The sequence below is a fragment of the Myotis lucifugus genome, unplaced genomic scaffold, assembly GCF_000147115.1.
Source record: "Myotis lucifugus unplaced genomic scaffold, Myoluc2.0 scaffold_621, whole genome shotgun sequence".
NCBI lineage: Eukaryota > Metazoa > Chordata > Mammalia > Chiroptera > Vespertilionidae > Myotis > Myotis lucifugus.
In genome coordinates this window covers 1-17,860 of record NW_005871669.1, presented here as the reverse complement: position 1 = coordinate 17,860, position 17,860 = coordinate 1, and the positions used below count along the sequence as shown (strand labels likewise).

Here is a 17,860-nt window from a genome sequence, read left to right as displayed (position 1 = left end):
GAACATAATTCTGACCAGAAGAGCAGTTCATGGAAACAAAGAACTACCTCACAGTTTCCTTTGCAGCAAGCTATTTAGCAGATGGTGACTCCACTGGAAATACGGACATTATTGACTCGTAATCAGTGAACGAGTGACCGCCAGACCTGATCAAAGATCTAACAGGGGCTGCAAAAAAAGGTCCAAGTGATGGGATAAAACTTCTCCTGGAGAGTAAGGCGAGAGTTCAACCTTTCTGCCTACCTTTCTTTCCAAAGTAATTTAGATGGAATTACTAATGTCAGGTTCAGGTAGGTGCTACAATTTCAGGGGGCTAATGAAAAGGCCTTACTCGCAGTGGTTCTCAACCTTCCTAATGCCGCGACCCTTTAATACAGTTCCTCATGTTGTGGTGACCCCGAACCATAAAATTATTTTCGTTGCTACTTCATAACTGTAATTTTGCTACTGTTATGAATCGTAATGTAAATATCTGATATGCAGGATGCATTTTCAGGGGTCGAGACCCACAGGTTGAGCACCGCTGGTTAGAGCCTTACTACAAATGCAAAGAACGACACTTCAAATGACAACCCTAATCTAACTGCTTCTGAATCTCAACTCCTCCGAACATTCCCAGCTCTGCAGCTTGGTATCATGTTCAGGAACACAGTAAGATCTCGCTGCAGTCATTCCGACAACCGCCTTTAACACGGTAATCACGAAACACTTAACACATCATCTCAGAATAACTGTCATTCTTTCCTTATGTGCGCCATCCCCAAGGTACTGTGACCAACCTAGAGTCCAGCAATGTCTCGTAGGCACAGACATTTAGATGACCTTCTCACGTTCGGCAGTACCTTCTGGAAACTTAAAGCAGGCTGAGACCAAGCACACAGCCAAGAGCCGGCTGTGAAGGCTCTGAAGCAGCCCCTCTCCCTGTGCTTTGCAAGAGAGCAAGCAGTGACACTGGGGGCGCAGTACTCACTTGAACTCCTCCATGAAGGTGCCGTGGTGAGCTATGTTCTGCCAAAGGCTTTTAAAGATGGTGCTAATGTGATAGCGAATGGTGAACTTGTCATAGAACTCGCTGGTCGCTCCGGTATGCTCGACATCTAATAAAGAAAGACACACGTGTCATAAATAAACTGACTGGAAGGATACGGAGAAAAATGTTCCTAGATTCTCTATTGAGTGCAGGGATTATCAATGACTTTTATTTTCTTCTTGGTATTTTCTGTATTTTCCAATACATTTTTTGTGACTAAAACAACCAGACACCTGCTGACCTCACCCTGCCCGCTTGCTGGCTGCAATCCCCCCTTGCACTCTCTGGCTGCTTTCTTACCAGATTCATTAAGCTGCCCGGCCTCAGGCCTTTACACCTGCTGCCTCCTTCGCCTGTCACAGTGGCTGAGATCTCCTAAGACTCACTCTTTTGTCTCATTTTCAAGGTTACTCCAAGTCTTCTTCTCAGCGACCCTCCCTGCCTAGCTTCTCGAAGTAGCACCACGCTCCGCCCCCCCCCGCCCCCCCCCACTATGAGAGTATATGGGTCAGCATCTGTCTCCCACCTAGAACGTCTGACCCAGGGTGGCAGGGATTGTGCCATCTTCACCGCTGGCCCGAGCATCAGAACCAGCCCGACACACAGGAGCTTCAAACGCACGTGCTGCATCAGTGCCTGGTCTACTTGGGCTAAGGATGGCCTTGCTGACTAGATCGGCCTGGGAAGAGGAGTCTTGAAATAAGTCATCAGAGTCCCTCTAAGTTCTGAGTAGCAGACTTTTGAGAGCTGGTCCTTACAAATAAATACTCTTATTTTGAAAATGAACTTTCCTTTTGAAACAAAAATTTGATCTTAAGAATTTCCTAAGCTAGCCTATTCTCCAGTGGTTCTCAACCTTCTGGCCCTTTAAATACAGTTCCTCATGTTGTGACCCAACCATAAAATTATTTTTGTTGCTACTTCATAACTATAATGTTGCTACTTTTATGAATCGTAATGTAAATATCTGATCTGCAGGATGGTCTTAGGCGACCCCTGTGAAAGGGTCGTTTGACCGCCAAAGGAGTCGCGACCCACAGGTTGAGAACCGCTGCTATTCTTCCTGGGGTGCAAAAAGGTGCTTGTTCTGTATCTCAGTCTCTCACATTCCTGAGAGGCAGGCGTGTTCAGGGGTGAGGACCTGCTGGGCATTCGGGGAGTGTGTGCGATGCCCCGCTGCAGGCCCTCCGGCGCCAGTGCCTTGGTAACCGTGGGAGGCACAGCACAGAAGCCAGGAGCACCTGTGCTACAGCCCAGCTGCCGAGGTTGCTGCCTCGCTAGCTGCTGACCTTCAGCAAGCTTCTTGACCTTTCTAAGCTCCGGTTTCCTCACTTGTAAAATGGAGATATTTATAGCGCCCATCTTGAGGCCTGTGGTTGGGATTAAGTGCAAGGATCAGTGAGGATTCAATAAGTGATGGCTATTCTTAGCAAGGGTATCATCTGTCCATGACCACAGAGGTGTCCAGGGCCAGAGGGGACACTGCCTGCTGGGAGGGGAGGGAGAAGAGCACCGCCCGCCAGCTCCTGGGACCTGAACAGTGGGGGCCCGGCCAGGCCCAGCACTGGTCTCGCAGGGGAGGCCCAGCTCTATCCCACACACCTACACACCCGTCGCTTAAATCCAGAAGCCAGTGACAGCTGCAGGCACGGGGTACAAAACATTAACTTTTTTAGTTTTAACACTAACAATGCATGTTTACTGAAGAAAATGTTAAAAGTTCAGGTAACAAAACAAACAAACAAAAGACATGAACTACTCGTAATTCTCAGGGAACCAGTAGCACATGCTCTGCTCCCAGTGGGCTACCGAGCCACCCGTGTTAGTGGATGTCAGCACATTCGGTAACAGGCTTAGAGTAACTTCACCACTGGCTCTAGATGGCCTTGTCGGCCTGTCTACCCAGGAACCTACCTGTATAAAACTTCATCAGGGAAGGGACCAACAGTTTGGTGGAGAGAGGATGGTTCTCAATCATTTCAAAGAACTTCTGCGTTCGTGGCTGAACAGCAGGGTTGGTCATAAACATGACTTCTACCAGTTTGGCCACCAGGTACGGATTGCGGATGTAGTTCTGGTTGCACAACATCACAACGAGGAACATCACAATATCCTGAGTGCAGGGCTCGTAGAGCACCTGAGGCGAGTATCTGAAGGGCAAGAGGAGTGCGAGATGAAGCCCTGAGTCTAAACCTGGGTGGGCGCTGGTGTCCTCAGGAGGGGAGGCGGCTAACAGGTCCCGGAGCCGGGATGCTGAGTCCCCTTTAATTTGCTGAGTTTAAAGTGATTATTTATATCATAACTAGATAGATTTAAAATCCATCATGTCTACTGGCCACAACAATGTAGACTAACTTATTATGTTTCAGAAAATAAACCAAAGCTGTGATTAAATCATCACATGGATTTCAAAGATCTTCACTACCCAAACACTAAAAAAATATTTTAATAGAGTTATTTTCATTTCAAAGAAGCCAGTTATAAACTCAACCCATTACTTTGCTACCTTTCTCCAATTCTACCATTGAGAAAAATTTTGGTACAAAATATAGATGTGGTTATTTCTGGCTTTTGAATGTTCACTCAGATATTTATAAACCGCTCCTGTTTCTCAGAAACACATTCTCCATCATTAGAAGTTCAACTCCATTTTCACAGAAGACATTATTGCCAGCATCGTTAATCCTCTTTGCCTCCGAGATATTATTGGAATTGGCCTGGTGCCACAGTTTGGATTTATTTTTCTAATCTCCAGGCAGCAGTTAAAGCAGTGACACAAAACTTCCGACATAAAATGGAGGTTTGTAATATAATTAATCACAGAATATGCACAAAACATATAAAAACATATAAGTTCTATGTAATATGGTAAAGAAACTTACTGTACAATAAAAAATAAAAATTCAGCAATATCTTCTACATAAAACTCAGGCAATGCTGCAAACGCCTTGGGGACGTCTGAACTTAAAGGCAGTGTTACACTGTCAACGAGAAAAAAGCACAGGTCACAGTTGAGACGACAGTTCCGGCCGCACTTTCAATAACACTTTCCACGTCTGCAGAGGGCTCCCACAGCGGGACGCACAGGCTTCGCAACAATAACATGAGAACAGTAAGCTGTACAGGTGAGGATACAAGGGCAACAACGCTCTCAGCGCAACAATAAAATGTTATCTCTAGCTTTTTTAAAAAAATTGAGGGGCCCAAGCCCGAAAATCCGGCATGTGCCCTGACCAGAAATCAAACCGTGACCTCCTGGTTCACAGGTCGACGCTCAACCCCTAAGCCAAGCCAGCCAAGCTTATCTCCAGCTTTTAGCTTCCAACTTATAGATTCCATCTTCTATCGATCAAAGATTGATAAAAATAAAGCCAATTTTTACAAAGCACTATGTCAAAATTAAAATTGCAGGTGTTGACATTCCCTTATTACTGTAACTAATTACAGGGAAAATATTAATATTACATACTCTACATAAGCACAATCTGGAAATTGAAAAATGAATTCTTTATTTTTTTTCAACCATCACCTGAGGATATTTTCCCATTAATTTTAGAGAGAGTGGAGAGAAAGGGAAAGACAGAGAGAAACATCAATGTAAGAGAAACACATCGATTGGTTGCCTCCTGCACGAGCCCTAACCAGGGCCTGGACCGGACAGGAGCCTGCAACCGAGGTGTGTGCCATTGACCGGAATGGAACCCAGGACACTTTGGTCCACAGGCTGACGTCCTATCCACTGAGCCACACCGGCCAGGGCAAAAATGAGTTCTTGGTGAGGGGAGGGTTTGGGTTCCACTTGTGGGCGGTGAAGGGCAATACGCTCCACACAGCCCCGACAAAGAGGAAGAGCGCACTCACTCGGGGTAGGCAGGGTCCAGGATGCGGAGCAGCAGCTGAATGAGAAGGCCATAAAAATTCAGACATCTTCGCAGGAAGCTCTCGTCAAGTAAACCAGCGTCAGCGCAGGCCTTGCATCGTACCAGTTTCTGTGGAAGCAGGTGTGGCCCGGCCATGGTTAGTTGGCAGCTGAGCCCCGGCAGCGTGCTGGGCGGGGTGGGCCAGGAGAGGGGAGCTGGGGCATCCAGAGCTTCCCCGCTAACTAGCTTTGGGTCGTGTTCTAAGAAAAACAAAAGCTATGCCACACGGACCACTGGACACACAGCCCAGCACTCAGCTCAGAGGCAGGTCACTGCTGTCACATCTGAGTAACTTGGGGAGCTCTTCGGGGGCCAGGGATGATTAGTGGGAAGAAGCCAGACAAATCTGCATCCGAGTTCCAGGGCACCACTCATGAGCTGCCTTTGGGGAAAATGCTTGTCCCCTACCTCAGAGGATCACTGTGGGAATAAGACACACGCACATGCGCACACACTGACATATTAAACAGTTTGTGGGCTCCTTGAAGCGTTACCTTTAGAGAGCTTAAGGGTTCTGCAGACCCCAGACAAGAGCCCCTGCCTTATTCTGCATCTCAAAGGGGTCTAGTGTCTTAGCAAAACTAAATATGACCTTAACGTGTGACAGAAATCCAAGCCAGACTAATCAGCACAAAGCATGACCAGCTGACACTCAGCTTTCTAATTTGAATATAAACCTAAGAAAAATGCTTCAATTTGCTCTCTGTGCTTCCCTCGTACAACCTTTTCAAGCTATGTTTCACGAGAAGAAATCTTCCCATCCATAGTTGGTTCTGTGTGATGGATCATTTTCAATTAAAAATGAAGAATGAGGAGGTGCAAAAGAAAGAAATCTTTCCACGACCACGAATCTACTTTGCCACACACCATGAACATGCATGACTGGAAGGAATGGTGTGTGCTTTGGGGGCAGGATGGCAGGGTTGGGGGTAGTAGGAGGGGAGGGCACTGCACAAGGTAGGGAAAGGGAGGAGATGCTAAACTGAGGATGATAACATCGACTAAGAATTCATGATGTCGTTGGCATAGCACTTGATAGTTTGTCCTGAGGCTTAAATGTTATATAGATACATGTGAACTACCAACAAGTTTTAGATGCACCATTTTATCTGGGGGGGAGGGGGGGGAGGAGAATAATGAAGAAAAAATAAGGACATGAAACTGCTTACTCAGGGCACATATCCTGCGGGAAATACACTATCATGAGGCTGGTCGATACTTATCCCAATTACCGATACGGACCTTAAGCTGAGTTTTGCAGCGCTTCAGCATTTCACGGTGTCTAGTTGCCAGGGGGGAATCTTTCCATTGGCTTTCGTTATTTTTCAAATCTTCCACGGTTCTGAAATCAAAGACGAATGGTCAAATGAAAAGAAAACACACACACCCACTATCCATCTCATCTATTCATTCTGACCATTTCATTGACTCTCAGACACATATTTCCCCCCAATTTTAGCATTTCGAAAACCAGAGAATGTCTTACAATCAATGCACGTTATGGTTTAATTGGCAGCATTTTTCTTTCTTATTGATTCCTAAAATGATGTCGTAAAAGTGATGACACTTTATTTATTCATTTACTTATTTAACATATTTTATTGATTTCAGAGAGGAACAGAGAGGGAGAGAGTGATAGAAACGTCAATGATGAGAGAGAATCATTCGTCAGTTGCCTCCTGCACGCCCATGACTGGGAATCTAACCAGCGACCTCTTGGTTCCTGGGTTGACGCTCAACCACTGAGCCACACCAGCCGGGCTCTTGATGACACGTTAGATGTGATGAAATTTGGTAACCTCTTTTAGAAGGAAGTACATTGTTCCCTTGTTTTTCTTGGAGGGAGAAAAAGAGGTCTCAAGAAAATTCAAGGTTACTATGCCTGTTCGATTACCCAAAACAAAAGGCGAAAGGGCGACTTCACTGATGGCCTTTCCTCCTTTTCTTTTACAATCGTCGCCTCTGCTTGGAAGACCCCTCTCTGTGATCACCTTTGCCACCTGCTCCTTCACTTCCTTCAGGTGTCTGTCCAAGTATCACCTGTCAGTGAGGTAGTGTCCCCGATCGGTAATAATGCTGCACATTTTAAAGATTGCTCACTTAACATTATTTCAACCCCTTTCTATCAAGACATTGTAAGGAACTAGAGGTTGATCTTTAAAAACAAAACAAAACAAAAAAACACTACCATTCCCAGGCTCCCTTGCTGCCAGCATTTCTGCACATGACCTAGTCCACCAAGAGGCGAACCCTCACTGAAAGCAGAAGTGAACGTTGCCAAGTGGCAGCCACATGGTTCTGGGAGCACTTGGTGGAGGCTCTACTGTCCGGCTGACCCCTGAAGCAGCTTCCTGCCAGGCCAGGCTCACAGGAGAACCGTTTTTCCAGCCATTTCAAGGATTCAATAAACCAAATGGTAACCTTTAACAATCCTCTGATAAACTAGAGTACTCTGTGTGCAACTATGCGCGTGATAGACAGAACAATGCTCCCCCCTCGTGTCACATCCCAATCCCCAGAACCTGTGCACGCGTTTGTTACCTTACATGCAACAGGGACTCTGCAGATGTGATTAGGGGTATGGACCTCGAGATGGGAGATTATCCTGATTGTCTGGGTGGGCCCAAGGTCACCACAGGGAGTCAGAGGAAGAGGAGGAGATGTGAAAGCAGAAAGCAGAGGAGGGAGAGTGTGAGCTCAATATGCTCTGCTGCTGATTTCGAAGATGGAGGAAGGGGCCACGAGCCACGGGATGCAGGCGGCCATCAGGAGCTGGAAAAGGCAAAGGAAGAGCTTCCTCCCTAGAGCCTCCAGAAAGAATGCAGCCTCGACTTCAGGACTGTGCCCCCCAGAACTGTAAGATAATCACTGATGTTGTTTTAAGTCATGAAAGTGTGGTAATCTATTGCAGCAACAATTGGAAACTAATATGATGACCTATATTACTGGCACCAGAAGAGGTCACACAGGTAACAGGCCCTCAAGAGAAACGGGACTCTGGGATTAGTTCTCTGACGGGGCAGTGACGATTCGGGCACCTCAGGACAGAATACTGGCAGCCCAAGGCTCTCTGTGGAAAAACAGCTGCAAGAATGGCCACCAGCGATCTCCGGGAAGGAAGACACGAGGGCTGCTTCTATGTGGAGAGCTTACAGAATACAAGGACAGGCCAGGATACTCAATCTCACCTCCAGGAACGTCGATGAGCCAGGGAGTTCTAAGATGACCATAAAGTAGCGTCTGGTCCCACCCAGCATCACATTATAATATCAACTGAATCGATAACCTTACTGGGTCTCTTAGCTGTGAGTGAGAGCAAAGATGGGCACTCCAAGAATTCAAAAGGAGTGTGGGAGACTTTGATGACTTCGAGGTGGTCATATTACAGGAGAATGCCAAATTCCCTTTCATTGCCCCAGAACCATAACCAGAGTGAGGCCAATTTCTGTCCTTACTGGCTAATTACAAAGTCATATGCAGGGAGTTCATATTGGGAGAAAAAGAAGGGCAAGATTTGCTAGTTTGTCATATTCATTTCCCATGGCTAGTGTAACAAGCCTGCACAAACTTGGTGGCTTGAACAACAGAATTATCGGCCCAGAGCTCTGGAGGTCAGCGTTCCTCCCGAGGCACTAGGGAAGAATGTGTCCTTGCCCTTGGCAGCTCCTAGAGGTCACCTATATTCCTCGGCTCATGGACCAACCACATCACGCTGACACCTGCCTCCGCCATTACGTTTCCTTTTCTCACTCTGTGCCTCCTGCCTCCCTCTTATAAGGACCCTTATAATATTGTGTCCACCCAGATAGTCCAGGAAAATCTCCCATCTCAAGATCCTAAACTTAATCACATCTGCAAAGTCCCTTTTACCATGTAAGGTAACGTGTTCACAGGTTCTGGGGTCTAGCACGTGAACATCTTTGACACCGTTACTCTCCCTACTGCACACGAGGTGACAGAAATGTGGGAGTATGTGTGGGAATGGATCTTAAAGGGCTTCATCAGCAAGAGAGGAGCGTGTAGAGCAGCTTCAATGACATGGTTACACCCACCAGAGACTCTGGACGCAGCGCCATCCTGAGTGGCTGGGAGGGGTTCTAACTGTGTGCCCCGCTATCTGAAGCTTGGAACACGTGGCGACTCAGGCAACCTCAGGACAGGACATCACACACATACCTATTGAGCTCCCGGATGGCCCGGAGTCTGCGGATATAGCGACGGCAACTTGGCAGGATAGAGAGGTGGTGGGCGTGCAGCGTAAGAAAGAAGCATTCCGTAGGGAATTTCGGCTCAGAAAAGGGAGGCTGATCTCCATCTAGGAAAAAAAAAACCCATTATCCCCTAAATAAAAGTGGTTGCAGGACTAAATCAAAGAAAAAGCACAACCAATAACGCAAAATGACACTTGAATTTCCCAATAGTTTAATGACTCTTAAAAAATTATAGACAATAAAAACTAAAATCTGGGGGGGAAACAATCCCTAAAAAAACATATAGACTTGACTAATGTTGTAAGAAAAACAGAATTCCTGTGGGCTTGCTCCATTTAAAGAGCAGGTATTCTTCCCCATCTGATGAAATGTCTACATATATGTACAGCAACCATCTTTTGTAATGTGTCTTCCCAATGTGTTTTATCTATGACCTGTATTCTTCAAAATGGGTGTTTCTTAATTTTCTCTATTAGAAGTGGTACTGGGAGAATCTATGTACAATAAATTACTCCCTCAGCCCAGCTTTGGGAGCACATGCTGGAAAGTGGAGTTACTGAGAATGATGGAATTCTAACCTTTGTTATGAATCCCCAGAATCCACATTAGGGAGACTAAATAAATGGATTAAATGCCACCTAGTTCTTCACAAGCTCACATTCTTCTCTTATCACTTTGTTTTTGATAATTTATAGCTATCTGATATCTTGAATTTCTTTCCATTTGTATCTTATTTTTCCTACAAGTACACATATTTTCCCTACAAGTATATTTTATTTTCTATGACACTTACTGCTTACATTTTGTTTCAAGCAAAAAACCCCATCTCTTGATAAAATATAGTTCTCACCTTACATATTTGTAACAGTTCTGGATTTTGAATGGCATGATTTTATGAATTCTAGGATACTAGTTTTCCTCCTTTCTTTTATTTTACATATTCGTTTTGTCTCACTCTATACATGGTATGTTTATAAATTAAGATACACACAATGTCTCTGAAAATGCACTTCATTTCTAAAATTACTTTAAATTTCTCTCTTACATCTAGGTTAAATCCTGTTTGGCTTTTCATGTTTTATTAGATTTTTAGAAAAATGCTTAACCTTTGATTCTTCTGAATTTCTTAGTCTATGAGGTATTCCAAGACTTAACAAAAGCTACTCATTGAATGGCACTGATCACACACTGACGTTACTGTTCGCAGGTACCTGGCTCTTACGACAGTTTAAATGCTTTTCTGGAATGTGCCTGCCTGGGCACGATGCTGTCGCTGCAGCGAGCAGGCACCCGCCACCCTCCCTCATAGACAGTGCTGCGGGGCTCTGGTGGCTGTCATTAAGCAGCTGTTCTAAGTGTGGAGAGAAAGGTCAATGACCATAATGGTTTCAAGATATTCATATATAAATCATACCATCAATTCACCAAGATCTGTGAGATATTTCATGAGAATTTTAATTGGTACATATAAAATATATATGTAGCTAAATTGCTGCTGTCAGCTTTATTAAATATTTATTTATTTAAACTCAGAGAACAGTCTATTTCCTTCTGTTTCTTCCATGTATATATTTGAATTTGGCCAATCCAAAGAACTTTTTTTACTGTATTAATTTTTATTGCATATTATATCCCTAGCTCGTAAATTCATTTTTTGGAGAGGCAACAATGTGTGAGGAATCACTAGCATCCAAACAAAATTATCTTCTTTCTAGACCAGGGGTGGGCAAACTTTTTGACTCGAGGGCCACAATGGGTTCTTAAACTGGACCGGAGGGCTGGAACAAAAGCATGGATGGAGTGTTTGTGTGAACTAATATAAATTCAAAGTAAACATCATTACATAAAAGGTTACGGTCTTTTTTTTTTTGTTTTATTCATTTCAAACGGGCCGGATCCGGCCCGCGGGCCGTAGTTTGCCCACAGCTGTTCTAGACTCTATAAACTCTAACTTTTTAACTGGGGCAGCTGGGAACACCACCCACGTAGCAGGATGTGGCCACTCAGGGGCATGCCGGGTATTGAGATCCTTTGGGATTGGACCTAAACAAAAAAGTGGAGAGGCAGAAAGTCATCCCCTCCCCGTCCCCGTCCCCCTCCCCCCACCCTTAGGATCCACTTTCAAACCCAGTGTCATTACTGTTGAGTTTCTGCCCATTGCTCTTGCATTTCTACTTTTCTGTTTTCCTGCTCACCTGTCTCCCAGATAGATTCTGTCTGTCACAAGCCTCTGTACCTTCCCTCTGCCTGTTCTTTCTTTGTCTTTACTCCTTCGCACGCTCTCCCTCTGCCTGCCTGGGCCTCTCTGGGGCACGACTGCTGATGGCCAGGAAAAGGGCTGAGGCCAGGCAGCCTAGGCTCCTTCTTCCTCCTCCCTCCTCCTCCTCCCTCCCCCTGAAGGGCCTCTCGGAGGACCTTCCTGAGCTGCAGCCTTCCATCGGGCAGAGCTCCCTAGAAACCCGTGACCACCTCCTCCACAGCCTGTGACTCTCCCGGCTCCGGCCCTGACCCCGTGAGCCCACAACTTTTTTTTAAAGTAATTTTCCTTTTTATTTATTTTATTTTTAACATTTAAGGAATATTCTTTTTTTCTTTTGTTTTAAATATATATATATTTTTTGATTTCAGAGAGGAAGGGAGAGGGAGAGATATAAACATTAATAATGAGAGAGAATCACTGATTGGCTGCCTCCTGCACGCCCCCTACTGGGGGTGGGGATCGAGCCCACAGCTCGGGCATGTGCCCTTGGCCGGAATCGAACCTGGGACTCTTTAGTCTGCAGGCTGATGCTCTATCCACTGAGCAAAACTGGCTAGGGCCAGAGCCCACATCTTAATTCTGAAGTCTGCCTGGCTTATCTGAAATCAGGTCTCCTGAGTGAAACAAAAATTTCGTAAAGAATTACACTGCCTCCTTCACTACTGACAAACATGAGAAACTGCAACCCAACTAACCACCAGGAAGGACGAACACAGACCAGGCTGCGTGGCAGAGCAGAGAGCGCCCTGGACTCGCGCACAGAACCGAGCAGCAGCGCCACGTGCTGAACGGGCGAGGCGAGCGTGACACCTTTTGGAAGCTCAGTCTCCTCATATTTAACTAGAAAACAACAGAGTTACTATTAAGATATTAAAGTTCTTTTCCTGATCAGCCCATAAGCCTACACATAGAGAATTTCCTATAGAATATATGGGATGGTCAAAGGGAAGGCACACTGAAACTTTGTTTTGGTTAAAATCTCCCATGACTCTGACACAGCTCTGTACTGGCCAATAAAACCTGGCCTAAAACAGTGTCATTAATGGTAAATATCAGTCATGTTGCCTGATTGGGCAAGACCACAATCGAGTCCTCAGACACGCTCCTGGCTCTGCCCCCCGCTGAGTGAATCCAGGGTCTGATGTCACCGCTGTAGGGGTGAGGAGTCAGTGAAAACTGTCCCTGGGGGACAGGAGCAAGGGCCGGAGGGAGCAAGGAGGTGGGGGCAGGAGGCGATGGACAGGGACGCTGTACTGGTGTCAGATCCAAGCTGTGGGGTGACGCTCTGGGTGCCACTGCATCCTGCTGATGACAGACGCATACCTATTGTTTTTTAATTAAAAAAATAGAAGGGCAGCTGTTCAATGACCTGATAATGAACACATCACTCACAGAGTTCCGCCAGCCAGTCCTTCACATCCTCCATCGTGGCGTTCACTCTGGTCTCATCGGTGGGCAGAGTGATCCGACACCTCGGGTGGAATATATACGTGGGGTCAACTGTCTCTAACTTGATCTTTGTACTTAGCTGCTGCAGCACCCAGAGAAAATTCAGCATAAATCCATCTGTAGAAACCAATCTGTCATCTGTCTGTGAAACATGAAAGGAAGTACTTAGAATAATGACTAAATAGAAATGCTGACCAAACATGCATCTTTTCTTTTTTTTTTATTAAGAAAAAAAATATTTTTAAATCCTCACCAGAGGATATGTTTCCATTGATTTTTAGAGAGAATGGAAGGGAGAGAGGAAGGGGAGAGAGAGAAACATTGATGTGAGAGAGACACACTGATTGGTTGCCTCCCGCACATGCCCCAACCCGGGCTAGGGATCGAGCCTGCAATCCAGGTACATGCCCTTGACTGGGAATCGAACCTGAGACCCTTCCGTCCACAGGCAGATGCTCTAACCACTGGCAAAACCAGCTAGAGCAGCGGTTGCCAACTGGTGGTCCGCGGACCACTGATGGTCCATGAAGTCTGAAAGGTTGGCGACCGCTGAGCTAGAGCACCAAACGGTCAACGACAGGACACACATATCACGTCACCACTGTCACTCTTTAGCAGCTACCACTTGTTGAGTGCTCATCATTGTGAAGCATTTCATACGTTCTCTCACCGAATCTTCACTAAAGCCCGTAGAAGGCAGTTATACTATTACTAGAGGCCTGGTGCACAAAAATTTGTGCACTCGGGGGGAGGGGAGTCCCTCAGCCTGGCCTGTGCCCTCTCCCAGTCTAGGACCCCTCAGGGGATGACCACCTGCTGGCTTAGGCCCGCTCCCCAGGGGATTGGGCCTAAGATGGCAATCAGACATCCCTCTGGCAGCCCAGCAGCCCTCGGGGGATGTCCACTTGCCAGCGGGGAACAGGCCTAAACTGCAGTCAGATATCCTTAGCGCTGCTGAGGAGGCAGGAGAGGCTCCCACCACCACCACTGTACTGGCAGCCATCAGCCTGGCTTGTGGCTGAGCAGAGCTCCTCCCATGTGAGAGCGCCCTGACCACCAGAGGGCAGCTCCTGCATTGAGCGTCTGCCCCCTGGTGGTCAGTGTGTGTCATAGTGACCAGTCATTCCCAGTCTTTCTGTTGTTAGGGTCAGTTTGCATATTACCCTTTTACTATATAGGATAGAGGCCTGGTGCACGGGTGGGGGCCGGCTGGTTTGCCCTGAAGGGTGTCCCAGATCAGGGTGGGGGTCCCGCTTGGGTGCCTGGCCAGTCTGGGTGAGGGGCTGAGGGCCGTTTTCAGGCTCCCAACCTCTCCTTTTTTTCTTTTTTATTCTGGGATTTATTTACCTTTTATGGCTGTCACTGGAACTGAGAGCCGGCTTTAGCTCTGAGGCTCAGCTCCAGCTCTGAGACCTCGGCTGCTAAAAGCAGTTATCTGGGTTTGTTTGGCTTCTATAATTGAAACACTGTTGCAGCTCCAGCTCTGAGGCCCGGCTGGCTGAAAGCAGGTTTCTGGGGTTTGTTTAGCTTCTATAATTGCAACATTGTTTCTTAGAGTGCAGCTCAGAAGCCGGCAGCGGCAGGCGGGGAACCTTGGCTTCCTCCATCACTGGAGCAAGCAAGCCTCCTGTTTGCTTCAGCTGCCTGGCTGCCGGCCGCCATCTTGGTTGGCAGTTAATTTGCATATCGCCCGGATTAGCCAATGGGAAGCGTGTCGGAGGTATGGTTAATTACCATGTTTGTCTATTATTAGATAGGATTCCCATTTTCCAGAGAGGAAAACTAAGATTCAGAGAATTAAGTGATTGGCTAAGACTCTCACAATCAGCAAGCAACACACTACACACTGCTGCCTTCCTCTTCATTCCCCTCAAGAGCATGAGAACAACTAGTGTCACGGTCCCGCCTGACAGTCTCTCTAGCCGACAGCATTGGCACAGTCCTCACTAGTAACAGAACAATTGTAACAGCGACAGTTACAACGCGGAGTGCTCACTATGTAGAGCTCACTATTCCACCAACTTTACAGAGAGGAAATACACACGTTCAGTGTTTATCATCCCCATTCAGCAATGAGGAAACGGAGAAACACAAGTAACTGCCTAAGGTCCCACTGTTAGCAAACGCCGGAACCACCATGGCAAATCCAGGCAGTCTCGTACAAGGTCCAAGCTTTGATCTATACTTTTTCCATCTTGAGTAGAAATGTCACATCATTCATTACTAATACAGGGTGGACGGCCTTGTAGCTTTTCTGCTCTGGCAAAACAGTCCACGCCAGTAGCCTCCACAAAGAGCTGGTCTCAGGTCTGCTCTGGCTCCCGCCCACTTTAGTGCCTTCTCTGCACAGACTCGGAGGGTTCCTCACGGCAGCTCTTACCACACTGAGCAAACTGATGGAGCCTCTGACCACCCTCCTAACGCACCACCCACCCTTCACTTCCTGTTCACGGTCCTCCAGCTACAAAGGCCGGCATGTGGGCTTGCTCCAAAGCTAGTCCATTCCAACCTTAGTGCCTTACGCCTGCCTAGAGAGCCCTTTCCCCGGCCTTGCAATGGCTGGTTCTTTCTATCAGTCAGGTCTCTGATCAAATGCCACCTCCTTAGAGGGGCCTTTCCACCACTCAGACAAAATTCACCCACAGCTTCTTTCTGGAACCTCCACCATCACTCTTCGGGGCGGTACCCTGTGGTCTTTGCTTCCTAGGAGCTATGTCTGCTGAAACCATGTCTGTGGGCTCACTCATTTACCCTACAGGACACCCGCTGCACAGAAGCAGGAAGTGTCTCCATCTTGTTCAACACGCATCTCCATCTCCTAGGACAGTGTCGGGTCAGCGCTGAATGAACAGAGGAGTTAGAGGAATGAATTAACGAAGCAATAAAAGGAGCCTTTAGGGGTCCTACCTGCATCTGTGCTTTTTTCATATTGGCATTGACGACAGCCGCCATGTAACCAAGGGCGGCCTCCCGGGTTTCACCATTTAACAGAATACTATGCAGAATCTTGAAAAGCTCTTGCTGAAATTTATTTTAAAAACAAAGAAAAAAATTAAAGCTTTACTTTAAAAACCATTCCTTTGGACTTAAGGACAGCTAGCTCCCTCCCCACCTTGTCTCCTCCCCACTTCCTCTGACTGCGAGAAGCTGGCGACAGGAAGAGCAGACGACAAGCCCACACTCAACTGTGTCGACAGCCATTAGCATGGAAGGGGATGTGGCGTGGAGAAGGAAGTAGTTACAGTTTTAATAAAATAGCCTTTGCCATTTCCTTTCCAGGAGAGGATCACAATTACCTTAATGACGCTATAATTAGCCTATAATTTTGCTGCTTTTTTTGAGAACTGAAGCCATATAAACTACATTTGGGACCAGCGAGTTAAACTAACAGCGCTCACTCACCCCATGTTTTAAATGCCTAAGAGCAAGTTGGAGAAAGCCTGGCCACTAAACTCAGGACCTGTGCCCAGCGATGCCTCCTACCGAGGACGCGTAGCATTCTAGCTGAAGTTACCGTTCAAGGCACCGGTTACTCGTCTACCGCCTTTTATTCATCCCCCGAGTTCATTTTCTGAACACCTACCCTTCCCAGCTCCAAGTAATGCTGCAATGATTGGCTAACCACGCGAGTATTTTCCAGGGTAATAGCAGGCCCTGAGAAATATTTTTCAACCACTTTAGCCTGGAAAGAAAAGAAACAAATTCAATCGACATATATTATACATTTGGGAAGGAATCTGAACACAAGAGCAAAGGTGCAAATGGCCACTATACTTACATCATCTTCTGCGAAGACTGAGAAGCTAAAAAAAGACCCCAAATAGGAGAGTCTCTGCAGCTCCCGCCCGGACCCAGGGCTGAGGGACTTAGGCAACCACAACGGCAAGGAAGCGACCTGTGCAGAAATGAAAGGGGCAGATGAAGCGGCTGTCTCGGCAAGGGAGGGAAAAAAGTCAGGGACAGAGTTCCCAACAGCCAACCTCCGCAGCGGGTCCTGAGCCACCAGCACAATGTGGACATTAACATCCCAAAACACAGGCTCCCACGTGTGCTCACTTCCCCCTGCTGGTGTTTTCTCATCTCGGATGGAGGAAAGCCTCCAGCTCCTCCATACTTTTATAAGATACACTTCTAAGTTTCTATGGACATACTTCTAAGTTTGATGTTTCAGAAACTCTGCGATGGAGTGCACATGAACTCTTCTTATACTGCAAAAGGATTCAAGTCAATTCTTCCCTAGGACTTGCTATTCTAGATGTATTATTCTAGATGTATAATACTAACCCCAAATTTAAAAAATCACTAAAGAAGGTCAACAGCTTCATCCCAGGAAATGGTATATGACATCAATTTAAGAATCCAGAGCCACCCACACATGCTACCTATGTCTAGATCTAAATGCCCTACGGCGGACAGCTCCCATGATGCACTGAGGAACACCTTCTGAGTTATATGCTCACTCCAAGTGTGCAAGCCCATCAGGGAGGCACTTACCAAATTGCACACAGGGTGTGTCTTCCCAAACTTGGTTTCGCAGAGCTCACCCAAAGCCTGGAAATCAGATCAGAGAGTCATTTAAACATATTTCACCAGACCGCAAAGTGAACACCGAAGAATAGCTCTAACTGCTGCTGTAAATGCGCATGTATCCCTCCCAACCCTAACAGCTTCACTGCTTCCCTGACTCAGCAATACATCGCCCTGTAAAACACTTCACATAAAACAGAAATATAAAATGAAGCTAAAAGTCACTCAAACCTTACACCAAGGGACAACCTCTATTGATATTTTAGTTAACAGCTTTCCAGACATATTTTTGTGCATATACACGGAGATAAATGTGTCTATATATTTTTAAATAACTTTTTTTCCATGTCAAAAAGATATGCTTCATAAACTGTAGATGAGTAATCTTGCCAGTGCTAAACAGAACTATAAAGAATTATAATTTAATAAGCTATCAAATCCAGAACATATTTAAAAGTATTCC

The 17,860-nt window shown here is 46.3% G+C and overlaps 1 protein-coding gene across 1 annotated transcript in view; it reads right to left on the bottom strand.

Moving 5' to 3' along the window:
- LOC102429062 (ubiquitin conjugation factor E4 B) overlaps positions 1-17,421 on the bottom strand; it is a gene marked incomplete at its 5' end in the record, with an annotated part of 26,260 nt that extends 8,839 nt beyond the window's left edge. Inside the window, 11 exons of the mRNA XM_006104920.1 lie at positions 971-1,097; positions 2,945-3,180; positions 3,913-4,011; positions 4,892-5,019; positions 6,193-6,292; positions 9,127-9,265; positions 12,814-13,012; positions 15,778-15,891; positions 16,454-16,552; positions 16,649-16,765; positions 17,365-17,421. Of these exons, the coding sequence (XP_006104982.1) occupies positions 971-1,097; positions 2,945-3,180; positions 3,913-4,011; positions 4,892-5,019; positions 6,193-6,292; positions 9,127-9,265; positions 12,814-13,012; positions 15,778-15,891; positions 16,454-16,552; positions 16,649-16,765; positions 17,365-17,421 (1,415 nt within the window). The remainder of the gene's footprint in view (positions 1-970; positions 1,098-2,944; positions 3,181-3,912; positions 4,012-4,891; positions 5,020-6,192; positions 6,293-9,126; positions 9,266-12,813; positions 13,013-15,777; positions 15,892-16,453; positions 16,553-16,648; positions 16,766-17,364) is intronic.
- Positions 17,422-17,860: the final 439 nt, after the last annotated feature.